Below are 27950 nucleotides of genomic sequence, written 5' to 3' on the forward strand. Positions count from 1 at the left end.
ATGAGTACTGGCATTATCCTTCAACCATTCGAAACCACCTAGACAGTTCCATTACACAATAAAGGGGACAAGCATGAGACCAGCAACTATTGACCTCTCTCCCGCCTCCTGAATTTTTTTCCAGAATAATAGGAAAAATTATATATACTCAAGTACAGTTATTTCTTGAAAGAGGGGACTAATGACCTCAGCAGTTGAGTCCCATAGTGCTCAGAGCCAGAGCCATTTCTTGAAAGTAACTCGCTACTAACAGCACAGCAGTTTGACTTTTTAATTGATCTTACAAATGCATTTGATCTTCGTCATTCACATTCTGCTTTACTCATAATGGATGCTAATGGTAAAAAAGCAATCTGTAATGAGTGGTTTCAGTCATATCTGTCAAATAGTGGGTAACTGGTGGAAATAACAACACATGGTGGAAGAACAACTCATTCAATTATGTCACCTCAGGAGTTTCATGGGGTTCTCTTCCTTTTATTTATTAATGACTTTCCAGAAAGACCACCTTCAACAGTACATGTGTTACTTGCTAATGATACAAAACCTCTTTTATAATGTTTCTCCATGACAAAGGAGAGCTGATTCGGTTGATAGCAATGAAAGTCTTCTGTACTGGCTATATGATAATAACCTCTTACTTAACAATATTGTAAATTCCTAGATGGAAAAATACGTAAAATATGGGAAAGGCAACCATTTCCCTATAGTGGATTGATGCATGATGTGCAGAAACACATAATAGAAAACAGTCAACCTTAGCCTTTGAGCTCTTGTTCTTTTCCTAGTAAGAGTACACTTGTTCTCCCACGCAGACATACAAACATACAGATCCATGGTAGCAGCGAGACTGGTTATTGAATATCAGTTACTGAAAGCAGTTGCTGCATAGATCGAGGTGGGGAGGAGCTAGGGAAAGATGCACGAGGAAGGAGGGGTAGCAGGGTAGTTTGAAGGAGATCTTTGACATATGACCCAGTGGCTGTACAACAAACTGTTTGAGAAAAGCTGTTGTACAACACAAGCAGCCTTTCCTACCATTAGAGCTGAGTACTTTGCACCGATTGCCATGTTCATTTTTATGGTTTTAATTTCTGGGGCTACGCAAAAACAAATTGTCAAGATCATGATGGTGCCACCATGTGCCCCTACCAATCCAACCTTCAAAGAGCTGAGCATGTGATCTGTCCCATGCAATATATATCCTAGAGACTGTTTCATTTGCAAATAACAGTCTCTGTCTCTTTGAAAAACATGGTGATGTACATGTTCACTACACTATTGCTAGTGATGACGTTTATCTGATGAGCCAGAGACAGATTAAATGTCATAACAGTGTGATATACATAGGGAGCATACTCTATAATATGAGGGTTGGAACTTTAATAGTGGCAACTATTTATTTACAGTTCGTACAAAATAGATACATGTTTCAAAGTTTACTGACCTTCAGTTTAGTCACCGGCATTGTGTGTAACCCATTTCCAGTGATGTGTAAGTCGTAGGATACTCTTAGCAGTGCCAGTTGTGTTGACAGTTCAAGCAGTTGCGAATTTGTAACAGTTATGAAGTGAATGCTGTGAAGTGTTTCCTTCAGTTTAGAAATCGAGTTGAACTCACGAAGGCTTCAGTCAGGGGAGCGCAGTAGGCAGTATGGCACTTAGCAGCCCCATCAGTCAAACAAATCAGTAACAGCTTGCACTGTGTGTGCTTGAGAAGTGTCCTGCAAAATGATGATCAGGTCCTGCAGAAAGTTTCATCACTTTTGTCTCTATGCTGTTCATTTTTGGAACACAACCTACGACCAGTTCACTATACACTGGTCACATCAGCCATACTTTGGAACAAGCCGCCAAGTAAGCTTGCTGTTTATCACTATGTATGCTAGAAGCCACTGCATTTGTTTGACATTATCATGCTCTACTATAATTGGCTGCAGGTAGAAAACAAACATCCGAGATGTTACAATTCGGCAGTTTTCAGTGTATTTTCCAATCTTCAGTTTATTTCACCATGTGAGCTATAAATTTTTGCTGTTTTTTAAGTGTACATAAAATAGAACAACCCTCAAAACTGTGTGTTTTAAGGTATAATTTGTGGCAATAGTGTGTTGGGAAATGGTTCAATTACCTCGTACAGCATTATCAAAAGTGACAATCTTTTCAATTATATGCCCTACAGTATTACTAGTGGCAAAACCCATTTTTTCCCTAATAGGTCTAATATATAATGTAAAATTTTGAAATTTCTTTCTTGTTTGTTTAAGAATTTGCAATTTGGTTATGTCAGTTAATGTTATGAATGTTGGTACAATAGGTACCTGGGAGGAGAAGAATGAAATTGCTGAAGTCTGTATAGTTATTATGTAGTGAGCTAAACAAAGTGGCAAGATCATGTTACATATGTTTGTGTGGTGTGGTGGCTGTGCTGGCTGTTGGGTGACGTAACAAGTCGCCAGCCAATGAGAGTTCACTAGCCAGAAATGCACGACGTTTCCATTTTCTTCGAGGCTCAGTGTTTGAATTTAAAAGGTTGACAGTTGATATTGTTGCTGAGTACTATACATAAGAAATACAAGCAAAAAGATGAGACTGAGTTATAAGGGGCACAAGAAAAGATAACAGCTGGGCGTCATCACCATGTATTGGCTCGGTCTGGAACATTTCGCATTGACTGTTATGTTTTTCCATTGCTGCCACAACCTAGCGTTAGTTGTATCATAAATGTGTGGTAAAGCTAAACGTTGCATGTTCTGTTGGCAGTGCTGATCGTAGATTACATCAGCATTTCCGCTCTCACATCTCCCCTCTCTGCAGTGGCCTAAAATATTCCCTTTACGGGGAAAAAATGTAAAATCCAGGAATTTCTAGCATTGATCTTGTGGATTTTTCACAGGGGCTACGAATTTATGGTGAAGAATCGTGAAAAACATAAAATCGTAGAACGTAAAATCGAAGTTTCACTGTATTGCTGTAACTTATATCCCATATTATGAATATGATTTCATGGATAGATAAATAAGTAAATAAATAAAATATTAATTCTGGAAGCCATGATAGTGTACATACTCTTATACGTGCTTATTGGCAGCATTGATATGTGCCCTGAAAGTACAAACTGGTCAACCATTCTGTCTCATATTTCATTGTTTTCTCAAGAGAATTTTTACTTTTAATAAAATTTTAGTGTCAATAGACGGGATATTTAAAAGTCTCCCATTGTTGTACAGGAGATAGCAGTGTACAAAAATAAGGAGAAAAAATTCTATAAACATGTCTGGAAACAAATACTTGTTGAGAATACTTACTGAGACATGGACTGTTGTGTACTATGACAGCCCCTGGTTTGTAAGCACTACAGGTTGTGCTCAATATGGCTACCACTCATTTTTACACATTTTTCAGCTCTCCTCAAAGAATCAAGCACCTATTTGAACATACATGGGTATGCTCAGATTTGAACTCATGTATGGGGTGTATGCTCCTCGAACGTGTACATATTGTCGTTGGGTTTCAAATACAGCTTCGCTTCAAATGCTCAAATGCTGTAACGAAAACATAAGTGATTAAGTTCTGGTGAATGGGGAGGACATGCAATGGGACCTCCTTGTCTAACTCATTGCTCATCAAAAATTTTTGTTATGCACACTCAAAGGAGGTGCATAGAAAATGGTGTGGTGCCATGTTGTGGATAATCATGTCTGATCTCTTCCATCAAGGGTATTGTTCCCCAATGATGTGTATAATTTGTCATATGGAAATTTGTGATAAACAGCACCTTTCATTGCCTAGTTTATTTAGAGTCCTATAAGTCTGTCACCCATATTTCCTGCCACATAATGAAACTGAAGTGAACCTGATGCCTTATAAATGCTAAGTACAGAGACAAGTACAACCAATAGGAAATGATCACTGAACATCACCAGGAAGACAATCTATCTACTGAGAGCATTCACTGTTATCAATACAAAAAAACGATCCATATATCAGATTATTTATTGTGGACTAAAGTCTGTAACTGGACAGTGATTTTCCTCTGCAGTGCATAATTCATATATATTTTTTTTCATTAAGAATGGGAGGATAGTGTCAACTAAAAGTGATAATAGAGGTGATAAACATTGATCTGTGGTGTTGGCTGATGTTTGGATTAGGCTGGAAGATGATAGTTTGGACGTAAGTTGACAAAGACAATGAATTCATTGATGTGGTAAAAGTTCAGCAAGAGTTACTAATGTTGTGAGAAATAGCTTTGCTCCAGTTACTAGATAGTTTAAATAATTGATTTTTTTTCTGTATGTTAGGTGCCAATAAATTGTTTTTATTGTTCTGGCAAATATATTACAAATTTTCAGGATTAAGATCTCTCTTTTTCTGAATACATGCTTTTTGTGTGGTTATGTCAAGATGTAGCACAATTACTTCAACTCATTTCTATAAAATACGTTCTATGTCTCTACTCCCTCTCATTGGTGCTTAAATCCAATCATTGATAAATCCCCTTGCATTCCCATTACACCTCACAGTGAGTGCTGCCTTCATTGCTTTACAAATCATGTTAGTAATGGCAAACTCTGTTCTATAATCTTACTGAAAAAGAAGATTGTGTGTGTGGTGTGTATCGGGGAGGGGTGGGGGCTATGACATGAGTTGCCAATTAGGAAATGAAATTCAGATTTTCTGTTTATCTGAATCATGTTAGATTTTTGTAGCCACCAAATGACTTGAAAGTAGCTTATTGGGATGTCTTTCTTCTATTGTCTATCATTAAAAGTGTTCAGAAGGTATGTTCTATTTTTGAAACCATTACTTCAGAATAAAACAGGTATGCTTCTTCACAGTTTCTGGTGATAGTTTTGTCTTTCAGGGTGTCTCAGTAAACTATCAAAGGAAATGCCTATAAATCTATAATCAATGCATAGAGGTTTCATTAATAACTCCAATAATTTGGCAGATTTAGAAAATAGGATACCACTGCAAAATGACCAAATAGAATATTGTGGAAGTTTGATGAAACATAGACATTATGTATCATGTTTCAGGTATCTGCTTGGATTAATACAGTATGTTGGTTACTGGGAACATGCCTGCTTCTCTTACGATGTTTCTGCATTGCTGATTTTGAGCTTGTTGAAATTACTGTTTCAACATATGAACCCACAAGGATCTCGGTAATAAATCACATCAGTGTACATCATTTGTTATTTTATTTGTTGGGTGCATTTTTGTCAGTGGAAAAACATCTATTATAAATTACCAGGCAGAATTTATGATCTAAACAGTCCTTCAGCTCAGTTCATTTATTAAGACTTAGCAGTGACTGTGTAAAGTAAACAGGAAGCATGCACAAAAACTGCATTCAGTTACAGAATTGAACACAATGGATTGTCACACTGTGCTCCAATGAATACATTTTCAGGTGTTAAAAGTCTATTTACATCTATAGTGGCACCTTTTGAGTGACTGAATTTCTTGGATTTGTGCAGTCCTGGTAGTAAAAGGTTATTATTTAAAGTCATGAAAAATGTAACAAATGATAGCATTTCTTTTTGCATCTTTTCTCATAAGTCTTTGTTCAGTTTTTTATCTTTCTTTGTAATTTGAATCTGATGTTTGTGGTTTAAAAAATAACTGCATCTTAACAAGAATGTAATAATCCACAAATTGCACCAGCTTTATAACTAATGTGTGTACGTAAATGCACTGTTATCACATAGGTTCATAAGGATCTGAAAACATAGTGCAACATAGTAAAACAAAAGCTATATTGTGAATAAGTTAACTTCAGATTGTTAAACTACTAGCTGTTAATTATGACATGAATTTAGCAGAGTACTGGCTGTTTATTATACATGAATTTAGCACACACAACACTACAGTTGCAGCATCCACTGCTGTGGATAATTGCAAAGTCAATCACATTCTACTGATGTCAAAGTCTGACTGAGGCCAGGATACAAGAGAGTGTATACAGTTAAATCAGAAAGACTGATACTTAATAATGAAATTCAGTAAGTGATACCAAAGAGCAGTGTTTACAGCAATTCGATGTATGAAATGAGGTAAGGCTCTTGGAGAACATAAAGAAGTTAAAGTTGAAAGCAAAGTGATACAAAAGGAACTTGCATAATTTTGGCAGAGTAAGATGATTCCCCATAACTGGAACAATATTTTAATTATTGTACTTCACAACAAAACTGACAAATAAGGACGGGGTAAAACAAAAATAAATAAGTAAGCAAACAAACAAACTAGACACCTATCAGCCTGCACTCAGCAGTGTACAAACATCCAGCAAAATTATCACCACAGCATAAACATTGGATTTGAATTGGGAAAAGGAAAAGGGTAGTGTAAAAAAGTGGAGATAAGACAATGGGTCATTTGTACATCATGACTGATATTACACAATAGAGCAATGAGAATGAGTTACCAGTCTGACAGAGATTCATAGATTTTGAAAAAGCTCTTGATTCACTTTCAGTAGCATGTGTACCAACAATCTTTGAAAAAAAAAGATGTTGATTCAACTTTTATTAGTATATTGAAGTATAAATAATGGAAAGAGTGTGTCTGAGGCAGTGGCTATATTTACATAAATGCTGCAGCTCCTGTTAGGCTTTATCAGGACAGTGAGAAACCCAGAATTGAAAGAGGAGTCATATAAGGTTCTGTATCATTAAAACTATTCTTAGCAGTCTCAGAACAAGTTTTCAAATTGTGAAACACGGAAAACAAAGAGGGGATATGAGTCAACAGAAAATGCAGTAGTCTGCTGGTGAGTGTTCAGTTTACTTCTTGTTCAGATAAGTAAAGCATGGCTGTTATCAACTTCAAGATTGATTTGAACACCACAGAACTTTACTTGGCACAGCTTACTGGTGGTAGTATACTGTTGCCTTCCTCGGAACTAACTGACCCATCCAATTACAGGGGAACCCACAGTTTAACGTGGATTCTGAACCATGGTGCAATTCGGCATTTTTCACTGTAACGTATGTTACCAAAGGTGAAAGAAGTGAGAAGTGACAGGTAAAAATTCTAGGATTGACAAGATATCAAACCTGAGACTTTTGGATCCATAGTCTGGCATTTTACAACTGAGATACAAAGCCACACCTTCAGTAACTGTTGCAATAACTTTGAACTTCAGTAATCATTGGAGTAACTTACTTGAAAGAGTTTGAAAGTGAGACAGTATGTCAGTTATAATAAAACTAAAATAATGTACAGTGAACACACAAAAAAATTGTACAAATAAACAATGATGGCAAAGAATCTCTGGACAAGTGTCTGTATTTGGGGCAGTTGTAGGTAATGTCTAGATGAACTGCAAAAGAAAAAAACAAGAGAAGAAATGGCATGAAGTGCATTTATAAAATGGAGTTTTAGAAACTAAGCATCCAGTGTACCTAGAAAAAGAAGTTTGCAATCAGTATGTGTTAAGAGTTGTGACTTTGTGGCTGTGAGTCATGAACTTTAAAGCTGCAGTGTAAAAACTGAGAATTGCTAAATGAAGGTACAGAAAACTTCCTGGGGAAAAATTAAGACAAACAAATGGATCAGTAAACAGACTGGAATCTTGAATGCAAGATGTAATTACAACTGTATTGACAATGTGGTGGAATTGGTCAAGGCTTGTAACCAGGCTAATTGATGAGAGGGGAGCAGAAGAAGTTCTTGGCTGAATTTCAAGGGATGAGGAAAGACCTAGATGATGACCCGTGGTACATTGCTCAATGATATACAGGAGGAACATTTTTGTTTGTAAATGAAGAGGTGATGCATGGAAAAGTTTATGTAGCACAGGCTGCCAAATGGCTGTTCATAATGATTTTCCCAGTGATGGAAGGGGGAATGCTGTGAAATGCCCCAAACATGAGGTATTGATAGAACTGGCTATGTTGGATTATGAGCTGGGGGAGCTAGAGATTTACATTCAGCAATGACACTGATAACAATGCTATTGAGTACTGACCACCACACTCATCTATAGAAAAATTTTGTTGAATTTATTTGGAACTATTTTCAACTAAAAGTGTTCTGTGCCTTTGTCTCCAACATTTTTTATTATTATTTTCTTAGGAAGTTGGATGTGAGTGATTCATTATATTGTTTTCTTCATTTGCTCCTAGCTTTATTCTTTTGATTGTTTCCTCCTGGCTTTAATACTGGAGTTCATTAATACATGTTCATCTGCTCTGAATACGTAAGTGATATAAAGTTCAGCATTGGTTTGCAGGAATGGTAGTGAATGAACAACATTTTCTGTGGAAATTTATGTACTGGTTTGTCGATGCCATACTTTTCAAAAAAGCTCTTTCAGTTGGCCCATTTTGTGTATATTTGCTAGTAATTTTGGCAACAGTGTATTCTTTCTTCTTTTTGGCCATTTTAATGCAAAATACAGGAAAAAGTGAAGTGTATATATGCAGCAAATTGTTCCTGCTGTTTTTTAATAATAGTCTTTCTTTTCTATTTTCAAAGTACAAATTCACAGCTAATTAAGGAGATCTGTTCTATTAACTTCATTATGGGTAGGATGTTGAAAATTAGGTGGATTGATAAGAACAGAGAAGATTCTCCGCAGGAGTGTCGAAGAGAGAGAAACATATGGAAAATACTGTCAAGAAAAAGTTAAAAGGTGATAGGACATGTGTTAACACATTATGACATGTGTTAAGACACTAAAGAATAGCTTCTGTGGTACTAGAAGGAGCTGTACAGTGTAAAAAATGTAGGGAAAGACAGAGGTTGGAATACTTATAACAAATAATTAAGGACATAGGGTGCAAATGCTACTCTGAGATGAAGAGGTTGGCACGAGAGAGAAATTTGTGGGGTTTCCATCAGACCAGTCAGAAGACTGGTGACTAAAATAAAATAAAATATTCTGTATTGCACACAACTTCTTAATAGTTAAAAGAGAAAGGTAAGTAGGAAACAACCAGCTTGGCCTTTTTTAAAGCCATTTGTGGCCACATTGGTTAGTGTGTCATTCAATTCTCATTCAGGCTGTGACGGTGGCATTTGAAATTGCTTAGAGTTCTATGAGTACAGAGACTCCAGATGCTTACATGAAGTCATTCATCTCACAATATTAAGACTGGTTCATACTAGGCCAGTAATTTAGTCAAGTGGTGAGTGCTTAAGTAACTAAATGTGGGTGAACAACTGTTCTTATTCAAGTAGTTTATTAAAATGATCTTGTGGACCTGATCAAATGAGTTTGATAGTAGCCAGCCAAGTAGCTTCCTTTTCCAATCACTTACCACTGTGTGCACCCACTGGACAGGTTTTGAATACCATCTGTTTAGCAGAGCGCTTTGGTTGTCTGTCTTTGTTCCGTTCTTGCATTTCAATTATTTGTTTGTTGTTAACTGACTCACTGGAATGACGAATAGAGTGATCAAGTTTCTTACTTCTGATGTAGAACGGGAGAGCTTGTGGAACATGAAAAGTCCTCTCTCCAAAGGAAAGCATCTAAGAAAACCCCACTTGATGAGTTGGAAAAGGCAATGGGAATACCAGCGTTTCAAGAGGAATATATCAAATAGAATATTAAAAAGATAAGGTTGTAAATGGTGGAAGGAGTAAACATAATGACTCACCACATAGTTGAGGTGATGAGTTGTTGATAGGCACATAAACAAGATGAGAATGTTGCTAAGCTTTCAGATAAATCCTTCTTCAGAGCTAACAGCATGCGTGTGCACGTACAGAGCGTCAGCTGACTACATTGTGGTGGTACACAGTTTGACTGAGGGGGGTATTGTGTCAGGTGGATTGAACAACAGGGGAAAAGGGGGAGGGTGAGAGGTAGGATTGCAGAGTAGTGTGGTTGCAGCTGGAATGGAGAGGCAGCAGGAACCCAGTATAGCTATGAGGCACAATTTTCCTCACTTTGGTGCAGCCAAAGAAACAGCGCAACAGATCCAAGATAGCTTCCACTTCCTCGCTGTTGAGGGGGCCACTGTGATGTTCATGTGGGTTCCTGGTCATGTTGCTGCTGCCAAGGCTGCAGTCCTCCTTCTCTGGCCTGCTAGCTCTTCCATTCCGTCAGATGATTTCTGTGTTGCCATCTGGTGGCAGATGGTGTAACTCTCATATCACCACTTGTCCTCTTTTAAAGATAACAAGCTCCAGGGAATTAAACCTCTCCCAACAGCTTGGCCAACCTCCTGTCAGCCCTCTCATTGCGAGGAGATCATTTGAGTTAGGTTGCAAATTACATCAGCATATTGGCCACATCTTGGTAGGTGATTGTTACAGTGTCTGTGTGGTTATGGGTTACATTTTGTGTGGCTTATCAAGCCAATGGCAGCACGAGATCTCTTGCTAGATTTGTCACAAGTATATCTAGGTGCTGAGGCAGGAGCAGCAGGAGCATTGTGAAGCTTTTTCTGCCTTAATCAGTCTAACAAGCCTTCATCATGCTTCAATATTCCAGATGATATATCATTACACCACTCTGGTCTCAGGCTAATCCGTGCCTCCCACCTGTTGGTGTTGACGCCAAAGCTCTCCATATCTCATTTACAGGAGTCCTTGAATCTCAATACAGGACTTCCTATGGGTCTTTTCATTGTAGAAATCTCTACAAGCTTCACATGCTAATCTCTCATGATCCAAATAGTAGACATGTCCCAGCCAGCAGAGTCGCCTCTGCTTCAAGATAGCTGAAATGCTGTTGCAGTTAGTTTTACATAGCACTGCTTCGTTGGTCACTCCAAGGATGGATCTCGGGCACCGCATGTGGAAAGCTTTAAGGTGACATTATTGTTTGGCATAGTAGTCCATGTTTCTGATGCATACAAAAGACTACTGAGGACGCAAGTTTGATATACAAGAATTTTGGTGGTCATAGAGTTTGTTGTTTTTCCAAACACGTGCAAAGAACTTGCTAAAAGTTGTCGCAGCTCTTCCAATGCGAGCATCAATCTCCCTGTCAACAGACATGTTTGATTCCATAGTGGATCCAACGGGCAGAAGTTATCCACGACTTGCAGAGTAGTTCCATCTAATGTGATATTCGGCTGTGTATTAGCACCCCGAACCATAATTCTAGTCTTACTGCAGTTTACGCTCACCGAGAATAGGTGGCATGCATGACTAAATCTTGATACTAGCTCTTGCAGCTCTTCTGCAGAGTTTGCAACAATTGCAGCATCATCAACATATAGGAGTTCATGAGCGATTATCTCATAGTGCTTTGTCTTACTCATTAGAAGACTGACTTTGAAAAGCATTCAGTCTTTCCTAATATGCAAGTGTACTCCAACATTGCAATTCTCAAAAGTCAATTGGGGCAGAGCTGAGAAGAAAATTCCGAAAAGTGTAGGTGTCAGCGCACAGCCTTGTCTTACGCCACAGTTCATATTGAAGGGTTTAGATGTAGTGCCATTGAAGATTACAGAGCCATTCATATTGTCATGAGAAGATCTTATTAAGGACAACAAAGTTGGTGGACATCCAATTTTTTTCCAATTTTCTGTAGAGTCCCTCTCTACTGACGGCGTCAAAGGCTTTGCTGAGACCAACAAAAGCCACTTATAATGGCTCTCTATGTTCACAGCACTTTTCTTGCAGCTGGTGCAAGGTGAATATCATGTCACTTGTGGATCTGCCAGCTCGAAATCCGCACTGTGACTCAGGGTACATCCGAGCAGCCAAAGTTTCCAGTCTTTTCAGGATTATCCTTGCATACATCTTTCCAGCAGTGCTCAACAGAGATATTTCTCTATAGTTGTTACAATCGCCTCTGTTGCCTTTTCCCTTGTAGACTGTTACTACATTTGCATCTCGCATATCTTGGGGTATTGTGCCTTCTTACCAGCACTGCAATAGGATTTGATACAATATCGGGGAAACACAGTCACGTTTAATGATTTCAGTCGGTAGGTTATCACAACCTGTACTCTTGCCTAGATTTAGACATTTAAGTGTGAGTTTTAATCATCAAGCTTAGACATAACAGGGTAAGTTGGTAAAGTACCCAAAGCTTCTGAAGAAATGTTGACCTCCTTTGAGTATAGGTTAGTATAGTGCTGCACCCAACTATCTAGCTACTGGTTTTTATCATTGATTGGGTCACCATTAACATCTTTTATTCCTGCAACCCACTCAACTCCACATGTAGTGACCCATCACTCCTGTGGAAACAGTTGTTTGAGTCGAGAGAAAGCTTAAATACGTCTCAGGTGATGCAGTGCCTGTGGAGAGGACATTCCGCCTGCCAGCAAAGGTGCAGATAACAACACCAGCAGTCACAGTTACTGGTTTTAAGCCTTGTGCTGAGGGATGTGTTGAGGGGCAAGGGATGACACATCAGTGGTATAGTCCATCGTGGCTAATTGACTGGTTATCAACCGCCTCAAGCTGGGCAGCCCCCCAGTCAGTAAGGTATTAGTCTGTCCCCCACCTTGCACTTCTATGGGTGTATGGAGCAGCAAGCATCCTGCAGTGCTTGATAATAGGTAGGTTACTGAGGCACATGGAAAAACAACAATAAAGTAGCTCATATGAACAAAACCAACAATTCAATAACACGATTTGCCACCTGGAATGTCAGAACTGTTAGCCGGACATGGCACTTCTACAGTTGGTGCCCCTGTAGTCAGAAAAACAGCCATAATTGACAGAGAACTGCTGTCTTTGCACTAATGTGGCTGCATTTCAGGACACTAATCTCTCAGGGGAATGCAGCATGTGTGAAGATAATTACACCTTGTTCTGGAAAAAGAGATAAATCGAAGAAAGATGTTCTAACGACTTTGGACGACAATTAAGTGCAAAGTAAATATACTAACTTCCACTTCTTTTACGAGATGACTTACTTGACACGCTTGGCCGACTTTACTTGCTGGTTTGTCTGCTGCTGCAAACTCTCTTTCACTTTCTTCTTTGAAGTATGCTGCTAGGTATAGGAATTTTGTAAGACTCTCTGTACTTATAAAAATAAGTAGACATACCAATTTCATTTGCTTTAACTAACGATGTATATTTGAACTTCAGACATATTACAAATCTCACTCTTCATGTAAATATAAACTGCTTCGTAAGCCTCTCATGTCTCCAAACATTAGAAACAAACTAACTTAAATATAGGAGAAAGGTGGCTTAAACACCATGTCCAGTCTCAACATGAACCATAATACATATCTTCCCTTCAACAAGGCTAAGACAAGAGTTTTTCTCAAGAGTACTTTCTCAACTGTTCTTGTTATTATGGTCACTGACACAATTAGTACAGAATAACATAGAAGCGATATTTTATGAACAGTCATTGTGTAAATAATATCACTCATAACAACATTTCATATCGTAACAATATACTTTTCTTATACATGTTTATACATACATCTTTCACTTCAACAACAATCTTTTTTTTTTTTCCCCTAGAACAATCTTTAGCTGAACATTTCTTTATTCTGTTCTTACTTTATTTTGATATCCAGACGTGAGCATTTATTCATGGTTCAATCAGCTTCCCTAGTATTTAGGAATTGTAAGGACTCTTTCCTTATTTTCAGTAGTAAACTTCAGTTGTTCATGACACATGAGTAATCTACTTTCCGTTATTCTCTCTCTCTCTCTTTCTCTCTCTTGTACTACATTTCCTTAGTATATACTATTTTTTGTAGTTTGGAGGAACTCTGGGCAAAATGAAAGTGCTCTTTTTGACACTCGTAAACTTACATGAAATGTAACAATGCTAGGTGTGCATAGAATTCAGACTTTCCAGAATAATCCCTATAAAATTTGTGACTTTTGTCACAATACTGTCCCCTTCTAGGATTAGTACCTATACCTTGCTTGTGGGTTGACCTTGTGAGAGAAATTCCTCTTTCCATTCTTATAGGTACACCCATTTATAAAACATTCGTATTTTTTAGGCCACAGGTCGTCCTATCTCCATGTAGGTACGCCTGTCCTATATACTTAGCAAGTGCCAGGTACACCCCCACTTATCTTTTCTGAGTAGGCCTCATGGTTCATTACCCTAGTATACATTCCTATGTACACTATAATTAAGTATTCTCTGGTAAAAATAAAAATCTATTTTAAACTTAGCATTCACTTTTTACTGCTTCATTTACTCCCTAGAGTCCTCCTCTACTTCTCAACTTCTATACTCTTAGTATCTACTATGTCAATATAAACTATTCAAGTCCCACTATCCTACAGTTTGTCAGAGTATTTATTAAACTGACATTTCCTAATGATCAGCATGACTAGTGCCACTCCTGCTTTCTTTTTCTTTCTTTGCTCACTTCTCTTCCTTTCTATCTCGTGCTCATTACTGCTTTATAGTTATCCCACAACTCACGTGCTTTTGTCTCCCTCTTTGCGCATGAGTACATTGCCACTATTCGTGTGTGTGTATCCACATATTCTTTCCCCTACAATACCTGGCAATTCTCATATTGTGACAGGCTTTTTAGTCTGTAATTTCAATGTTTGTGTCTAAATGTATTTTTGTGTGTATGCAGACGTGTGTTCGTGTAGTCTGATTCTTCGTCCTTCTTATCTAAAGAAGAGATGTAGGTTATTAGAAACCACAGAAACAAGGAAGGACTTCAGCGATAGAAGTTTGTGAATATGGAAAGAGGGAAAACATAGATAGGTCCTCAAATGAGAAGTAAGAAAGGGGAAAAAAATAGATATGGTTGCTAAGATCTAAGAAGAGAAAGAAGATAGCCCCAAAGACAGTAAACCCTTCCCACCCTCCTTCCCCAGGATACCTACTCCTCAGGTACTTGAGTGAGACGCTGGAGGAAAGTATTTTTGTGACCACTAAACATTGAGGAATTCGCCCAGCAAATATAAAATTTTTCTGAGATGGTCAAGCAACCAGTGCTGGATCATTTGGTATGGATTGACCCTAACTTTAAGTATAGTAACTACCCTAATAAAGTTCACTGAACAGTTTGTACCACTTTGTACTAAAAGATTAAAGTTCTGTTTTACACTCACCCGGTGGAGAATTTGCAAAGCGTCAGTGTGCGGATGCGGAGACAGGTCAGCACCAGTGAACAGCAACTGGTGCCGGTTGCGTCGGATGTTGGTTTCCACGTCGGCAACTCTGTAACGTATATGAGAGCTCTACACTCCCCACACCGGATCTTCTTAATCAAAGTGTTCTAGGTATGTCTTCTTAGAGAAACACACTGGAATCTTCTTCTCTAATTCTCAGCTAAAAATTTTGCTTCTTTAATACTTGAGCATGTTCTGTTGTCTTGGAGTAAATTCTTTGTCGTATTTGGTTTAGTTGCTATGGCAAAATACAACAGCTTCTTTCCTTGTTTTTTTTGTCTTAGAATTCCTGTTTTTTCAGTTCTTTCTCACTGGTTGCCATTTTCTAATGGCTTTGGATGACAATTAAGTGTGAAGTAAATATACTAGCTCCACTTCTTTTACGAGATGGCTTACTTGACATGCTCGGCCGACTTGCTGGTTAGCCTGCTGCTGCAAACTCTCTTTCACTTTCTTCTCCGAAGTATGCTGCGAGGTACAGGAATTTCTTAAGACTCTCTCTACTTATAAAAATAAGTAGACATACCAATTTCATTTGCTTTAACTAATGATGTATATTTGAACTTCAGACATATTACAAATCTCACTCTTCATATAAATATATACTGCTTTGTAAGACTGACATGTCTCCAAACGTTAGAAACAAACTAATTTACATATAAGAGAAAGTTGGCTTAAACACCATGTCCATTCTCAACATGAACCATAATACACGTCTTCCCTTCAACAAGGCTAAGACAAGAGTTTTTCTCAAGAGTACCTTCTCAACTGTTCTTGTTGTTATAACAATGGTTACTGACACAATTAGCACAGAATAACATAGAAGCTCCATAGTTCTTCAGTACACTTTCACTAAAATTTCCATGGATCGCCCGACAAGTACTTGTTGTTGCCATTCGACCATCGCATCTACATTCTCGAGACTGAATTTCAAACCTGCAAACACAAACATGTGATGTGCAGTAGGCTGGATTCTATCATCCCACACTCACTTCTAAAATATCATGTGTTTGAGATGTTAGAAGGCTGAGTGGTTCTAGAATTTACGCAGAAATTCTCTAAACACTACGGTGTGAGCATGGATTTGGCTTTGGAGTACGAAACATCTTCTTAGCTGCTGCAAACAACGAAAATCTATTTCTGAATTATTAACTACTTTGAGATTAAAGACATCATCAGGGCCCATCACATTAATCTCAGCATATGTTCCCACTGTGAAAGCACCACCTGAAGTCAAAGACAAATTTCACGGAGATCTGTGGAAATGCCTGGAGAATGTTCATAGAACAGATAAGCTCTTGTTACTGGGAGACTTCAATGCCAGGACTGGAATACATGCATTGGCCCACATGACACTGGAAATATGAACGAGAATGGTCAGCGACTGAGGTAACTTGGCACCTCTCTTTCTCTCTGCATCACCAACACTTACTAACATGGAAACACCCATATTCAGGCCATTGGCATCAGGCTGACTTCATCATGACCAGAAGATGTGACCTACATCATGTCCTTAACTCCTATACATATCACAGTGCTGACTGTGATACTGACCACTCTTGAGTTATGACCAAATCATGGTTCACACCCAAGAAGAGTCATTCAGCTGAGAGCATTTGTCGAAGAATGAAGATCAACACCAAAGGCTTCCAAGATGATGCGTTGTATAAAAAGTTTGGAGAAGATATTGAGACGAAACTGCATACTGAGCACTGAAGAAAAGGGGTGTCTAGCTAAATAAAATATTATGCGAACAACTATTAGAACATTTGAGAGGCAGTGTAGGACTCAGAGCGACTGGTTTACTGAATGTGAAAGTGAATTGCGCCCATATAGAGACAAGAAACATAATGCTCATTTACAGGCTGTGAATAATTCCTAAAGAGCAATAGCTGATTACAAGGCCTTGAAAGCAGATCTGCTATGAGTTTCTCATATTGTGCAAATAGATAATATTGGACCAGCCTCTGAAAATCTGTTCAGATGTGCCAAGACAAAGATTGCCATGACATGTATCTAGGCATCAAAATGTCCATTGGACCAACAGGCAGGAAGTATGCTACAATAAAAAAATAATAAAAATAATAAAAGAGGTTGCATATTGGGCACTGTCATTTTAGCCATCATCATTTGTTAAGTGATGATTCCCCACCACTTTGTGCTCATTGTCATCAGCCTTTGATGGTTTGCATTTTCCTGACCAAATGCCTCTTTTTTTTTTAAAAAAAAAAAAAAAAATCAATGTGTTTGCCGTCTGAGTTTTCGGCAGTTTTAGTGAATGATGTGCAGGGTGTCAAATGCATTTTAGTTTTTATTCTTCGTAACAATATGGCAAAGGGCATTTAACCTTTGGGTTGTGACCACCTCTGTCTCTACAGCATATTTTGTGGACCTTCTCCAAGGGGAAGTCATTGTTTTCAGCTCTCTTTCCTTCCTATGATTGGGCTTAACATGTCACTTTTAAGTCTTTTACTTATTAGTGTTCTAAGACAGACATTTAGGACCTGAGTCGAAACAAGGCCCCGGGAGTAGATGACATTCCATTAGAACTACTGACAGCCTTGGGAGAGCCAGTCCTGACAAAACTCTACCATCTGGTGAGCAAGATGTATGAGACAGGCGAAATACCCTCAGACTTCAAGAAGAATATAATAATTCCAATCCCAAAGGAAGCAGGCGTTGACAGATGTGAAAATTACCGAACTATCAGTTTAATAAGTCATGGCTGCAAAGTACTAACGCGAATTCTGTTCAGACGAATGGAAAAACTGGTAGAAGCCGACTTTGGGGAAGATCAGTGTGGATTCCATAAAAATATGGGAACACGTGAGGCAATACTGACCCTACGACTTATCGTAGAAGCTAGCATTTGTAGACTTGGAGAAAGCTTTTGACAATGTTGACTGGAATACTCTCTTTCAAATTCTGAAGGTGGCAGGGGTAAAATACAGGGAGCGAAAGGCTATTTACAATTTGTACAGAAACCAGATGGCAGTTATAAGAGTCGAGGCACACGAAAGGGACGCAGTAGTTGGGAAGGGAGTGAGGCAGGGTTGTAGCCTCACCCCGATGCTATTCAATCTGTATATTGAGCAAGCAATAAAGGAAACAAAGTAAAAATTCGGTGTAGGTATTAAAATCCATGGAGAAGAAATAAAAACTTTAAGGTTCGTCGATGATATTGTAATTCTGTCAGAGACAGCAAAGGACTTGGAAGAGCAGTTGAGCAGAATGGACAGTGTCTTGAAAGGAGGGTATAAGATGAACATCAACAAAAGCAAAAAGAGGATAATGGAATGTAGTCGATTTAAGTTGGGCGATGCTGAGGGAATTAGATTATGTAATGAGACACTTAAAGTAGTAAAGGAGTTTTGCTATTTGGGGAGCAAAGTAACTGATGATGGTCGAAGTAAAGAGGATATAAAATGTAGACTGTCAATGGGAAGAAAAGCATTTCTGAAGAAGAGAAATTTGTTAACATCGAGTATAGATTTAAGTGTCAGGAAGTCGTTTCTCAAAGTATTTGTATGGAGTGTAGCCATGTATGGAAGTGAAACATGGACGATAAATAGTTTAGACAAGAAGAGAATAGAAGCTTTTGAAATGTGGTGCTACAGAAGAATGCTGAAGATTAGATGGGTACATCACGTAACTAATGAGGAAGTATTGAATAGGATTGGGGAGAAGAGGAGTTTGTGGCACAACTTGACAAGAAGAAGGGATTGGTTGGTAGGACATGTTCTGAGGCATCAAGGGACCACCAATTTAGCATTGGAGGGCAGCGTGGAGGGTAGAAATCGTAGAGGGAGACCAAGAGATGAATACACTAAACAGATTCAGAAGGATGTAGGCTGCAGTACGTATTGGGAGGTGAAGAAGCTTGCACAGGATAGAGTAGCATGGAGAGCTGCATCAAACCAGTCCCAGGACTGAAGACCACAACAACAACAACAACAAGGTTATGACAAGGGCGCTTGTGACCTCAGTTGTTTTTGCGCCTGCAGTGCGCAGCACACAGTGACATGGAGGAGTGGATTGGGAGGGGGAGATAGAACCAAGAAAGACAGGACTGCAGAGAGGAGGGTATGAGAACAGGATGAATGAAACAGGTGGTTGTGGTCGCAGGGGTGGAGGTCAGTGTTGGACGGGGACTAGCAGAGATTGACAGGAGGAGTATTAGGTGATAGAAGGGTGTGTTGCAAGGAGAATTCTCATCTATGTAATTCAGGAAAGATTCAGATGGCATGAGTTTTGAAGTAGCCATTTAAGTTGATCAGTATGCTATGCTATGCTATGCTAGAAGCTTTTCTAATCCTGCAGGCAGTATAACCCCTCACACCTAGGTCACAGACAGATTTCCCATGAGATGTCCACACATTCCCTGTAACCCTCAGACCACCCCCATGAAATAAATGCAAAGGAAAAACCCCCTCATCACCCATTATGACCGTGGGCTGGAACAATCATATCCTTCACCAGTTATTCAGCACTTATCATTGTGCCCAGAAATGAGGAACATACTTTCCACAATCCTTCCAAACCCTATCAAATTGCTGTTCCAGTACCCAGCTAATGTATGAAATATCCCAGGCCATCCTTGAGAGAGCCACCCATGACAAAACTATTCCACCAAGCAGGCAAGATATGTGAGACAGTCGAAATACCCTCAGTCTTCAAGGAGAATGTTATAACTCCAATTCCAATTGCAAAGAGAGCAGGTGCTGACAGATGTGACTGTTACTAAATCATCAATATAATAAGTCATGCTTGCAGAATACTGATGTCTAGTATCAGAAGAATGGAAAAATTGGTAAAGTCAACCTTGTAAATGATCAGTTTGGGTTCTAGAGAAATGTAGGAACATATGAGGCAATTCTGCCCCTATGATGTCTTGTAAGGTGGGCTAAAGATAGACAAGTCCACGTTTATAGTATTTGTACATTTAGGAAAAGCTTTTGACAGTGTTTATTGGAATACACAGCTTGAAATTCTGAAAGTAGATACAAAATATTTGAAGGAGAAGGTTATCTACAACTTATTCGCAAACCAGAGAGCAATTATTGTAGTTGAAGGACATGAAAAGGAAGCAGTCGACAAGAAGAGCAAAGAGTATGAGACAGAGTTGTAGCGTATCACTGATGTTGTTCAGTCTGTATATTGAGCAAGTAGTAAAGGAAACCAAGAAAAATTTCGGAAAGAGAATTCAAGTTGAGGGAAAAGGTATAAAAGCTTTGATGTTTGATGGCGAAAAGCTGAAGGATTTGGATGAGCAGTCAAACAAAGTGGATAGTATCTTGAAAAGATATTATGAAATTAGCATCAACAAACATAAAACGAGAGTAACAGAATGTAGTCAAAATAAATCAGATGACACTGAGATAGCTAGATTAGAAAATGAAACACTAAAAGTAGCAGATGAATTGTGTTATTTGGGTAGTAAAATAAGTGACAATAGTTGAAGTAGAGAGGATATAAAATATAGACTGACAGTACCAAGAAAAGCATTTCTGAGAAAGAGAAGTTTGTAAATGTGAAATATAAATTTAAATGTTATGAAGTCTTTTCTGATGATACGTGTAGTGTCACCTTATATGGAAGTGAAACTTTGACAGTAAGCAGTTCAACCAGGAAGAGCATAGAAGCTTTTGATACATGGTGCTACAGAGGAATGCTGAAGATTAGATGGGTACATTGGATAACCAATGAGGGCATACTGAATTGATCTGGGGAAAAAAGGAATTTATCACATAGCTTCACTAAAAGAAGGAATTGTTTTTAGGACATATCTTGAGGAATCAACAGATCTTCGATTTGACCATGGATGAAAGGTGAGGGGTAAAAATTGTAGTGGGAGGTGAAGGCTTGATTACAGCAAGCAGGTTCCAGTGGCTGCAGGTTGCAGTAGTTATGCAGGGGTGAGGGGCCATGAACAGCTTCAGATGTTGGATTGTTGCTGTGAAGGACACGGAGATACTGCTTTGTCAAGTGAGGCACCATTATCAGCAGCAGATAGAGTTTGAAAGTGGCCTCATTGCAGGCCTCTAACTGATTACCTGGTAGAATTATGTGATATCCGGATTTGTGGGCCATTCAGATGTGACTGAAGACTGTTGTTGGAATACATGGGAAAGTGAGGACAGGCATACTTGCCAGGGTTCCAGTCTCAGACTGCTGCAAGTCATATCCAAATGAAATAGAGATTAGTCACAAAATTGTCAATTTAATAAATCCTGGGGTGACTTATACACTACCTGACAAAAAAAGAAAGAAATTGAATCTCTTAAAAGTGGAGGAAGAAATAGAATAATACTTCACAGAATGAGAGAGAATGTGATGTTATTTCAGTTATTATAAATTTGAGTCAAATTTCAAAGAAATTAGTATTATGAGCCCATTTATCAGTATGACACTGCATCCTCTCTGGTCTAATGTATGCAGTAATTCTGTTGGAAACAATGTCATAAAGCCATTGTATCCTCTTCCGAGGCAATCTTGACCCCAACTGTTGTAGCTTATCCTAGATACTGTCAGAGGAACAGAATTGACATCCGAGTTGCCCCCTCCCCCGACACACTCTATTGGGGCCTGACCTGGGGATCCTGCTAGCCATGAGAGCGCCTCAACATCAAGCAGACAGTTTATAGAGACACATGCCATGTGTTGATGAGCTCTGTCATGTTAAAAATAGCAAGACAATACTGTAGAGTGAGAAGTTACACATGAGCATGCAGATTGTCAGTGACATACCACTGTTCTATCAGAGTTCCCTCAACCACTATCAACCATGACCTGAAGTCACACCCGATGGCTCTCCATGCCGTGACGCCAATAGTAACACTGCTGAGCCTCTCCAAAATAACACCACATAGGAGGATCACCATGTTGTCCACCAAGCATAACACCTTCTTTGAATTCCATGAACTCCCTGCCACATTCTGTGTCATTGAATTTTATTGGTTGGAAACTAGAAGCAGCCAGAATAAGGAATTACCATCCCATGTGTAGGTTTCCATTAACACCACAACACAAATGGCTGGATTCAGCATGGTGCAGTAACCAGGAAGCACAGAGTGCTGAAGAATGGCTTCACGTTGTTTTCAGTGTGAAATGGGGTTCTACACTATTATGGATGGCCATTTTTGCTGATTATGACAGTGACCTGGGGCGAGTTCACATTCTTCCAATATTTTGGAGAGACTCAGCAGTGTTACTATTGGCATCATGGCTTGGAGAACCATAGGGTATAACTTGAGACATGGTTGATAGTGATTGAGGGAACTATGATAGAACAGTGATATGTCACTGTAGTAGCCACCAGAAAGATCGCGGGAGGCGCACATTGGCACGGCGCGTCACGGACGGTAGTTGCCGCCAGTAGAGTCCCGTCCACCAGAGGGCACGCGAGAATTCGGACGCGACCTCTGCCGGCGTAACAACAAGAACAACAACAACAACTCCGGCAGGACAGGCCGTGCGCAGTCAGTCAACATCGGGCATGCCTAGGACACAGTCCTGGTCTACGCTAAGTGAAGTGCGACGTAACGTGAACAGTGTTACTACACAATTGGCGACGAGTAGGGTCGTTCTTTCGCGTGTTGCGTCGTTGTTCCGGTTCGCAGTTTCTCCACGGCATGGAGGATTTGGTGCGGGTTTTGGTTGCGCAGCAGACGGAGCTCATGGCCACCATGAAACAAGTGCTTCCGGCGTTGCTCTCCACGCCGTCTGCTCCGGCGCAGTTCCCTCCTCCCTTTCCCCCGTATGACGAGACGGCAGAGGATTGGGACGCATATGAACATCGCCTTCGGCAGCATTTCCAGGCGTTTCATGTTGCCGATGCGGAGGTATGTCGTGCTCTCTTCTTGTCTTGGATATCTCCCTCGCTGTATCAAGTTTTGCGGCAGCTAGCGCCGTTGCAGGAACCCTCGTCCTTGTCGTTTGACGCATTGTGTTCATTGCTGTCTTCATATTATCGCCGCCGCACGCATGTTGTGGCGGCTAGGGTCGAGTTCTATCAATGCAAGAAACAGCCCCATCAGTCTTACCAGGCGTGGGCCGCTACCCTGCACGGTCTTAGTCGCAAGTGTCATTTTGTCACGGAGCAGTCGCGGGAGTCGTATGCCCATGTTATGGTCCGCGACGTCATTGTTCGTTCGGCCCCTGATCGGGAGGTCCGGCAACGGGCCCTGCAGTTAGAAGACCCTTCCCTCAAAGAAGTCCTGTCCATTGCTCAATCGTATGAAGTCTCTCACGCAGCAGGTCAACAGCTGGAGGCGTGGTGCGACGTCGCGGAGGTTCAGGGCGGCGCGGCCGCGTCCACTGTGTCCGGGGTGGACGACGTGCGAGCGGTACAATCCGGCCGCTCCCGCGCGGCGCGTAAACAGAATTCCGGCTGCCGGCCCCTGTTGCCGTCCTGTGCGTCGTGCTATATACATCACGATCGGTCAAAGTGCCCCCAGCGTTGGGCCGTTTGTTGCAAATGTCATAAAAACGGTCACATTGCTAAAGTTTGCCGCTCAGCCTCAAAGGAATCGAAGGAAGCAAGTACAGAGGACATGGATGTTGACATTCAGGAAGTTTCATCGGGCCAGGCTCCCGACGCATCGGCACGCAAACTTTTTATCGAGGTGTCTGTTTGGTCGTGCCGGTTACACCTGCAGGTAGATACGGGCGCGGCAGTTTCGTTGTTGAATGCACAAACGTATTCCGACCTTGGATCGCCCCCGTTGGCGCCAGTTTACCGGCGTCTACGCGGTTATGGTAAACAGTTCATTCCCCTCCTGGGTCAATTCACTACCGACGTGACTTACAAATCAGTCACTCGGCCTATTACTTTTATTGTTGTCAGTGATGCGAGCTCCGCTAACCTTTTTGGCCTGGATGCCTTTCAAGCTTTCGGTTTTCCCCATACAGTTGGTCTCCGAAGACGTTCCCTATCACTCATTGGAATCTTTGATCTCAGACTTTCCAGATATTTTTGAGGAGGGCCTGGGGCATGTTTCAGATTTTGAAGCTCACTTAACGTTGAAGGCGTCTGCTCGCCCGCGTTTTCTATGCGTGAGGCAGATCCCCTTGGCTCTCCGCCCTCAGGTAAAGGAAGAGCTCGACCGGCTGACAGCCCTAGGGATCGTTCTTCCCATTTCTTCCAGTGAGTGGGCTTCACCCCTCGTTATTGTCAAGAAGCCCTCAGGAAAATTACGTCTTTGTGGCGATTTTAAGGCCACCATTAATTCCCAATTGGTGGTGGACACCTATCCTTTGCCTCGTGCTTTGTTCTCCGCCGTGGCGGGAGGCCACTATTTTTCGAAAATCGATCTGTCAGAGGCTTATCATCAGATACCACTTGATGAGGACTCCAAACGGCTGGCAGTCGTCAACACCCCGTTTGGCCTTTACCAATACCAGCGGTTGGCTTTTGGGATATCCAGTGCCCCGGCGATATTCCAGCGTTATCTTGAGCATGTCACGTCGACAATCCCTCATTGTATTAATTACCTGGATGACATCATTGTCACGGGCCGCAGCATGACGGACCACTTGCACAACCTTCGCACCCTCTTTCTCAAATTCAGGTCTGTGGGCTTGTGTTGCAACCTGCATAAGTCAACCTTCTTCCAACCGTCCATTGAGTATGTGGGCTACACCATATCTCGGCACGGCATCCAGCCACTAGGAAGTTTGGTCCACGGTATCGTCAACCTTCCTCGGCCCACTTCGCTGAAGGAGTTACAAGCATTTTTAGGCAAGATAGCCTATTACCACCGGTTCATACCCAGGGCTTCCACTATAGCCCACCCCCTGTACTGCCTTCTGCACAAGGGTGTTCCTTTTGATTGGTCGCCTGCATGCGAGCGAGCGTTCACCTCGTTGAAGGGCCTCCTCACGTCAGCCCCTTGTTTGGCTACTTTTGATCCCCATAAGCCGTTGGTCCTGGCTACGGATGCTTCGCAGTATGGGGTGGGGGCGGTCCTGGCCCATCGCAACGCAGATGGTTCCGAGCAACCACTGGCGTTTGCGTCGAAAATGCTTAGTCCCGCGCAGGCCCATTACTCCCAGATGGAAAAAGAGGCTTTGGCCATTGTCTACGCTGATACCAAGTTACACCCTTTCTTGTATGGCACGAAGTTTCAGTTAATCACTGACCATAAGCCGTTAATATCGTTATTTGGCCCCGCCTCTCAGATTCCGGATAGGGCGGCCCACAGACTACAGCGCTGGGCCTTGTTCCTCTCTAAGTACCATTATGACATTCGTTTTCGCCCTACAGGCCAGCATGCCAACGCCGACGCTCTTTCCCGTCTTCCGGTGGGCCCGGACCCTACATTTGATCGAGAGGAGATTATGTGTTTTCATTTGGATGTGGCGTCCTGCCAAGCGGTTGATGGCTTCCCGATCACTAGTTCTCGAGTCGCCAGGGAAACGGCGGCTGACCCGGTTCTCCGGCAAGTAGTTCGCCTCATTCAGCAGGGGTGGTCGTCCCGCCCTCCGGGCTGGGCCTCGGACCCTCTTCGTAATTATTTTCTTCTACGAGACCGTCTCTTGGTCTTGGAAGGAGTTCTCCTTCTGGCTACCGATGATACAGCTCCTCGCGTGGTTGTTCCTGCAAGTTTACGAAGGGAGGTCCTCAAGTTATTACATGCGGGGCACTGGGATGTTTCCCGTACTAAAACCTTGGCTCGCAGACATGCGTACTGGCCCGGTATTGACAGAGAAATTGAGCACTTGGTGGCCGCTTGTTCCCAGTGTGCGAGCCAACAAGCATCTCCCAGGGCAGCGTTCTCTTCATGGCCGCCGGCAACCCTGGCGTGGGAACGTGTTCACATCGATTTTGCGGGCCCGTTTCTCAATGGCTTTTGGCTCATTGTCATTGATGCTTATTCCCGATTCCCATATGTGGTTCGCTGCTCCTCAACCACTTCAGAAGTTGCAATCCAGGCACTAGCAAAAATCTTTTCTGTGGAAGGTCTGCCAATCACCCTGGTCTCGGACAATGGACCGCAGTTTCTTTCGCAGACTTCCAGGATTTTTGTAGGCGCTTCGGTATTCGGCACGTTTGCTCTCCCCCGTTCCATCCACAATCGAATGGGGAAGCTGAGCGCATGGTGCGCACCTTTAAGACGCAGATGAAAAAGTATGTGCACGAATTTCCTGCCGAGGAAGCATTGACGTTTTTCTTGACGGCATACCGGACCACAACAATGGGAGACCGCAGCCCCACAGAGCTCCTCCATGGGCGTCAACCTAGGACTCTGCTGCACCTCCTCCAGCCTGGTCCTCACCAGTCTTCACAAAACGGAGTACCTGGCTTTCCACTGGGTATGTCAGTCTGGGCCCGTGGGTTTGGTCGCAATCCACATTGGATACCAGCGGTGGTCCTGCACCGCCATGGCCGCAGGCTCTATACCTTGCAGGCGGGGAACCGGGTGGTACGTCGTCACCAAAATCAGCTCCGTCCACGTTCGGGCACCCACCCTCCGACCTCTCGGACACCGGCTTCCCCATTGCCGGCACCTGTATTGGTTTCACAGGGGACGTTACCTCCTCTCCCCGCTGTGACTCTGCCACACTGCGATGGTTCTCAGCCTTGGCAGCCTCCAGTGGCTCCAGCACCGGCATCGCCGTCATTCGCGATGCCCCAGCGAGAGCCGGCCCCCCTAGCCGGCCCGGTTTCGCAGGGGGCTAGTTCCCCTGTGGTCGTCCCTTCCTCTTCGTCCCCGCCACTGGGTCTTGCCCCTCCTGATGTGGAACAGGATCCAGACTTCGACAGCTTGTCGCCCGTGCTGTCCCGGGCTCCGGTTGTGGGACGACGGGGGCCTCTTCGTGTGGGTCACTTCCAGCCGTATTCGAAGGTTCCAGCTCGAGGGTTGGCAGATCCCCTCGACTCCGGCCATCCAATGGATGTGGAGGTCATCGCTCCTGCCTGACGCTCCACCTTCCGACGCAGTGGATCACAGTGGCTTCACCCCCCGAAGGAGGAGGAGTGTAGTAGCCACCAGAAAGATCGCGGGAGGCGCACATTGGCACGGCGCGTCACGGACGGTAGTTGCCGCCAGTAGAGTCCCGTCCACCAGAGGGCACGCGAGAATTCGGACGCGACCTCTGCCGGCGTAACAACAAGAACAACAACAACAACTCCGGCAGGACAGGCCGTGCGCAGTCAGTCAACATCGGGCATGCCTAGGACACAGTCCCGGTCTACGCTAAGTGAAGTGCGACGTAACGTGAACAGTGTTACTACAGTCACTGACAGTCTGCATTCTCGTGTGTAACTTCTTGTGTTACAGTAGTGTCTTGCTATTTTTCAACGTGACAGTGCTCATCCACACATGGCACGCGTGTCTATAAACTGTCTCACGATGTTGAGGCACTCTTATGCTCTCATGGCCAGCAGGATCCCCCAATCAGGCCCCAATAGTGTGTGTCCAGGGAGGGGGCAACTCGGACGTCAATTCTGTTTCTCTGTCAGTACCTATAGTATCTAGGATAAGCTACAACAGTTGGGGTTGAGTTTGCCTCAGGAGAGGATAGAATGGCCTTACGACATAATTTCCAACAGAATCATTGCATACAGTAGACCAGAGAAGATGCAGTCTCATACTGATAGTTGGGCTCATAATGCTAAGGTCTTTGAAATTTGACTCAATTTTGTAACAACAGAAATAACATCACAGTCTCTCTCATTCTGTGAAGTTTTATTTCATTTCCTTCTCCACTTTTGTGAGATTCAATTTCTTTCTTTTTTTGGCAGGTGTATAAGTCCCTCCAGGCTTTATTTTGAAGGATTCTCCCATTTGGTTTGCACACTTTATTCAGTCTCTACATCATTTGGATATGACTTGCAGCACTCCTATAAGTGAAATTAGACACTCGTTTAACAATTTTTCTTCTATTGTAACTTTTTATCTAACAGTCTGTTTT

The 27950-nt window shown here is 41.9% G+C and overlaps 1 protein-coding gene across 2 annotated transcripts in view; it reads left to right on the forward strand.

The window, feature by feature from the left end:
• Positions 1 to 27950, forward strand: part of LOC126183589 (uncharacterized) — a 66881-nt gene that overhangs the window by 36406 nt on the left and 2525 nt on the right. The window contains exon 4 of one of the 2 annotated variants that reach the window (XM_049925690.1): positions 5042 to 5170. The exons of the other annotated variant lie outside the window; for it this stretch is intronic. Within the exon in view, the coding sequence (XP_049781647.1) occupies positions 5042 to 5170 (129 nt within the window). The remainder of the gene's footprint in view (positions 1 to 5041; positions 5171 to 27950) is intronic. 2 annotated transcript variants of the gene reach the window in all.

Source organism: Schistocerca cancellata, chromosome 1 (assembly GCF_023864275.1).
Source record: "Schistocerca cancellata isolate TAMUIC-IGC-003103 chromosome 1, iqSchCanc2.1, whole genome shotgun sequence".
Lineage (NCBI taxonomy): Eukaryota > Metazoa > Arthropoda > Insecta > Orthoptera > Acrididae > Schistocerca > Schistocerca cancellata.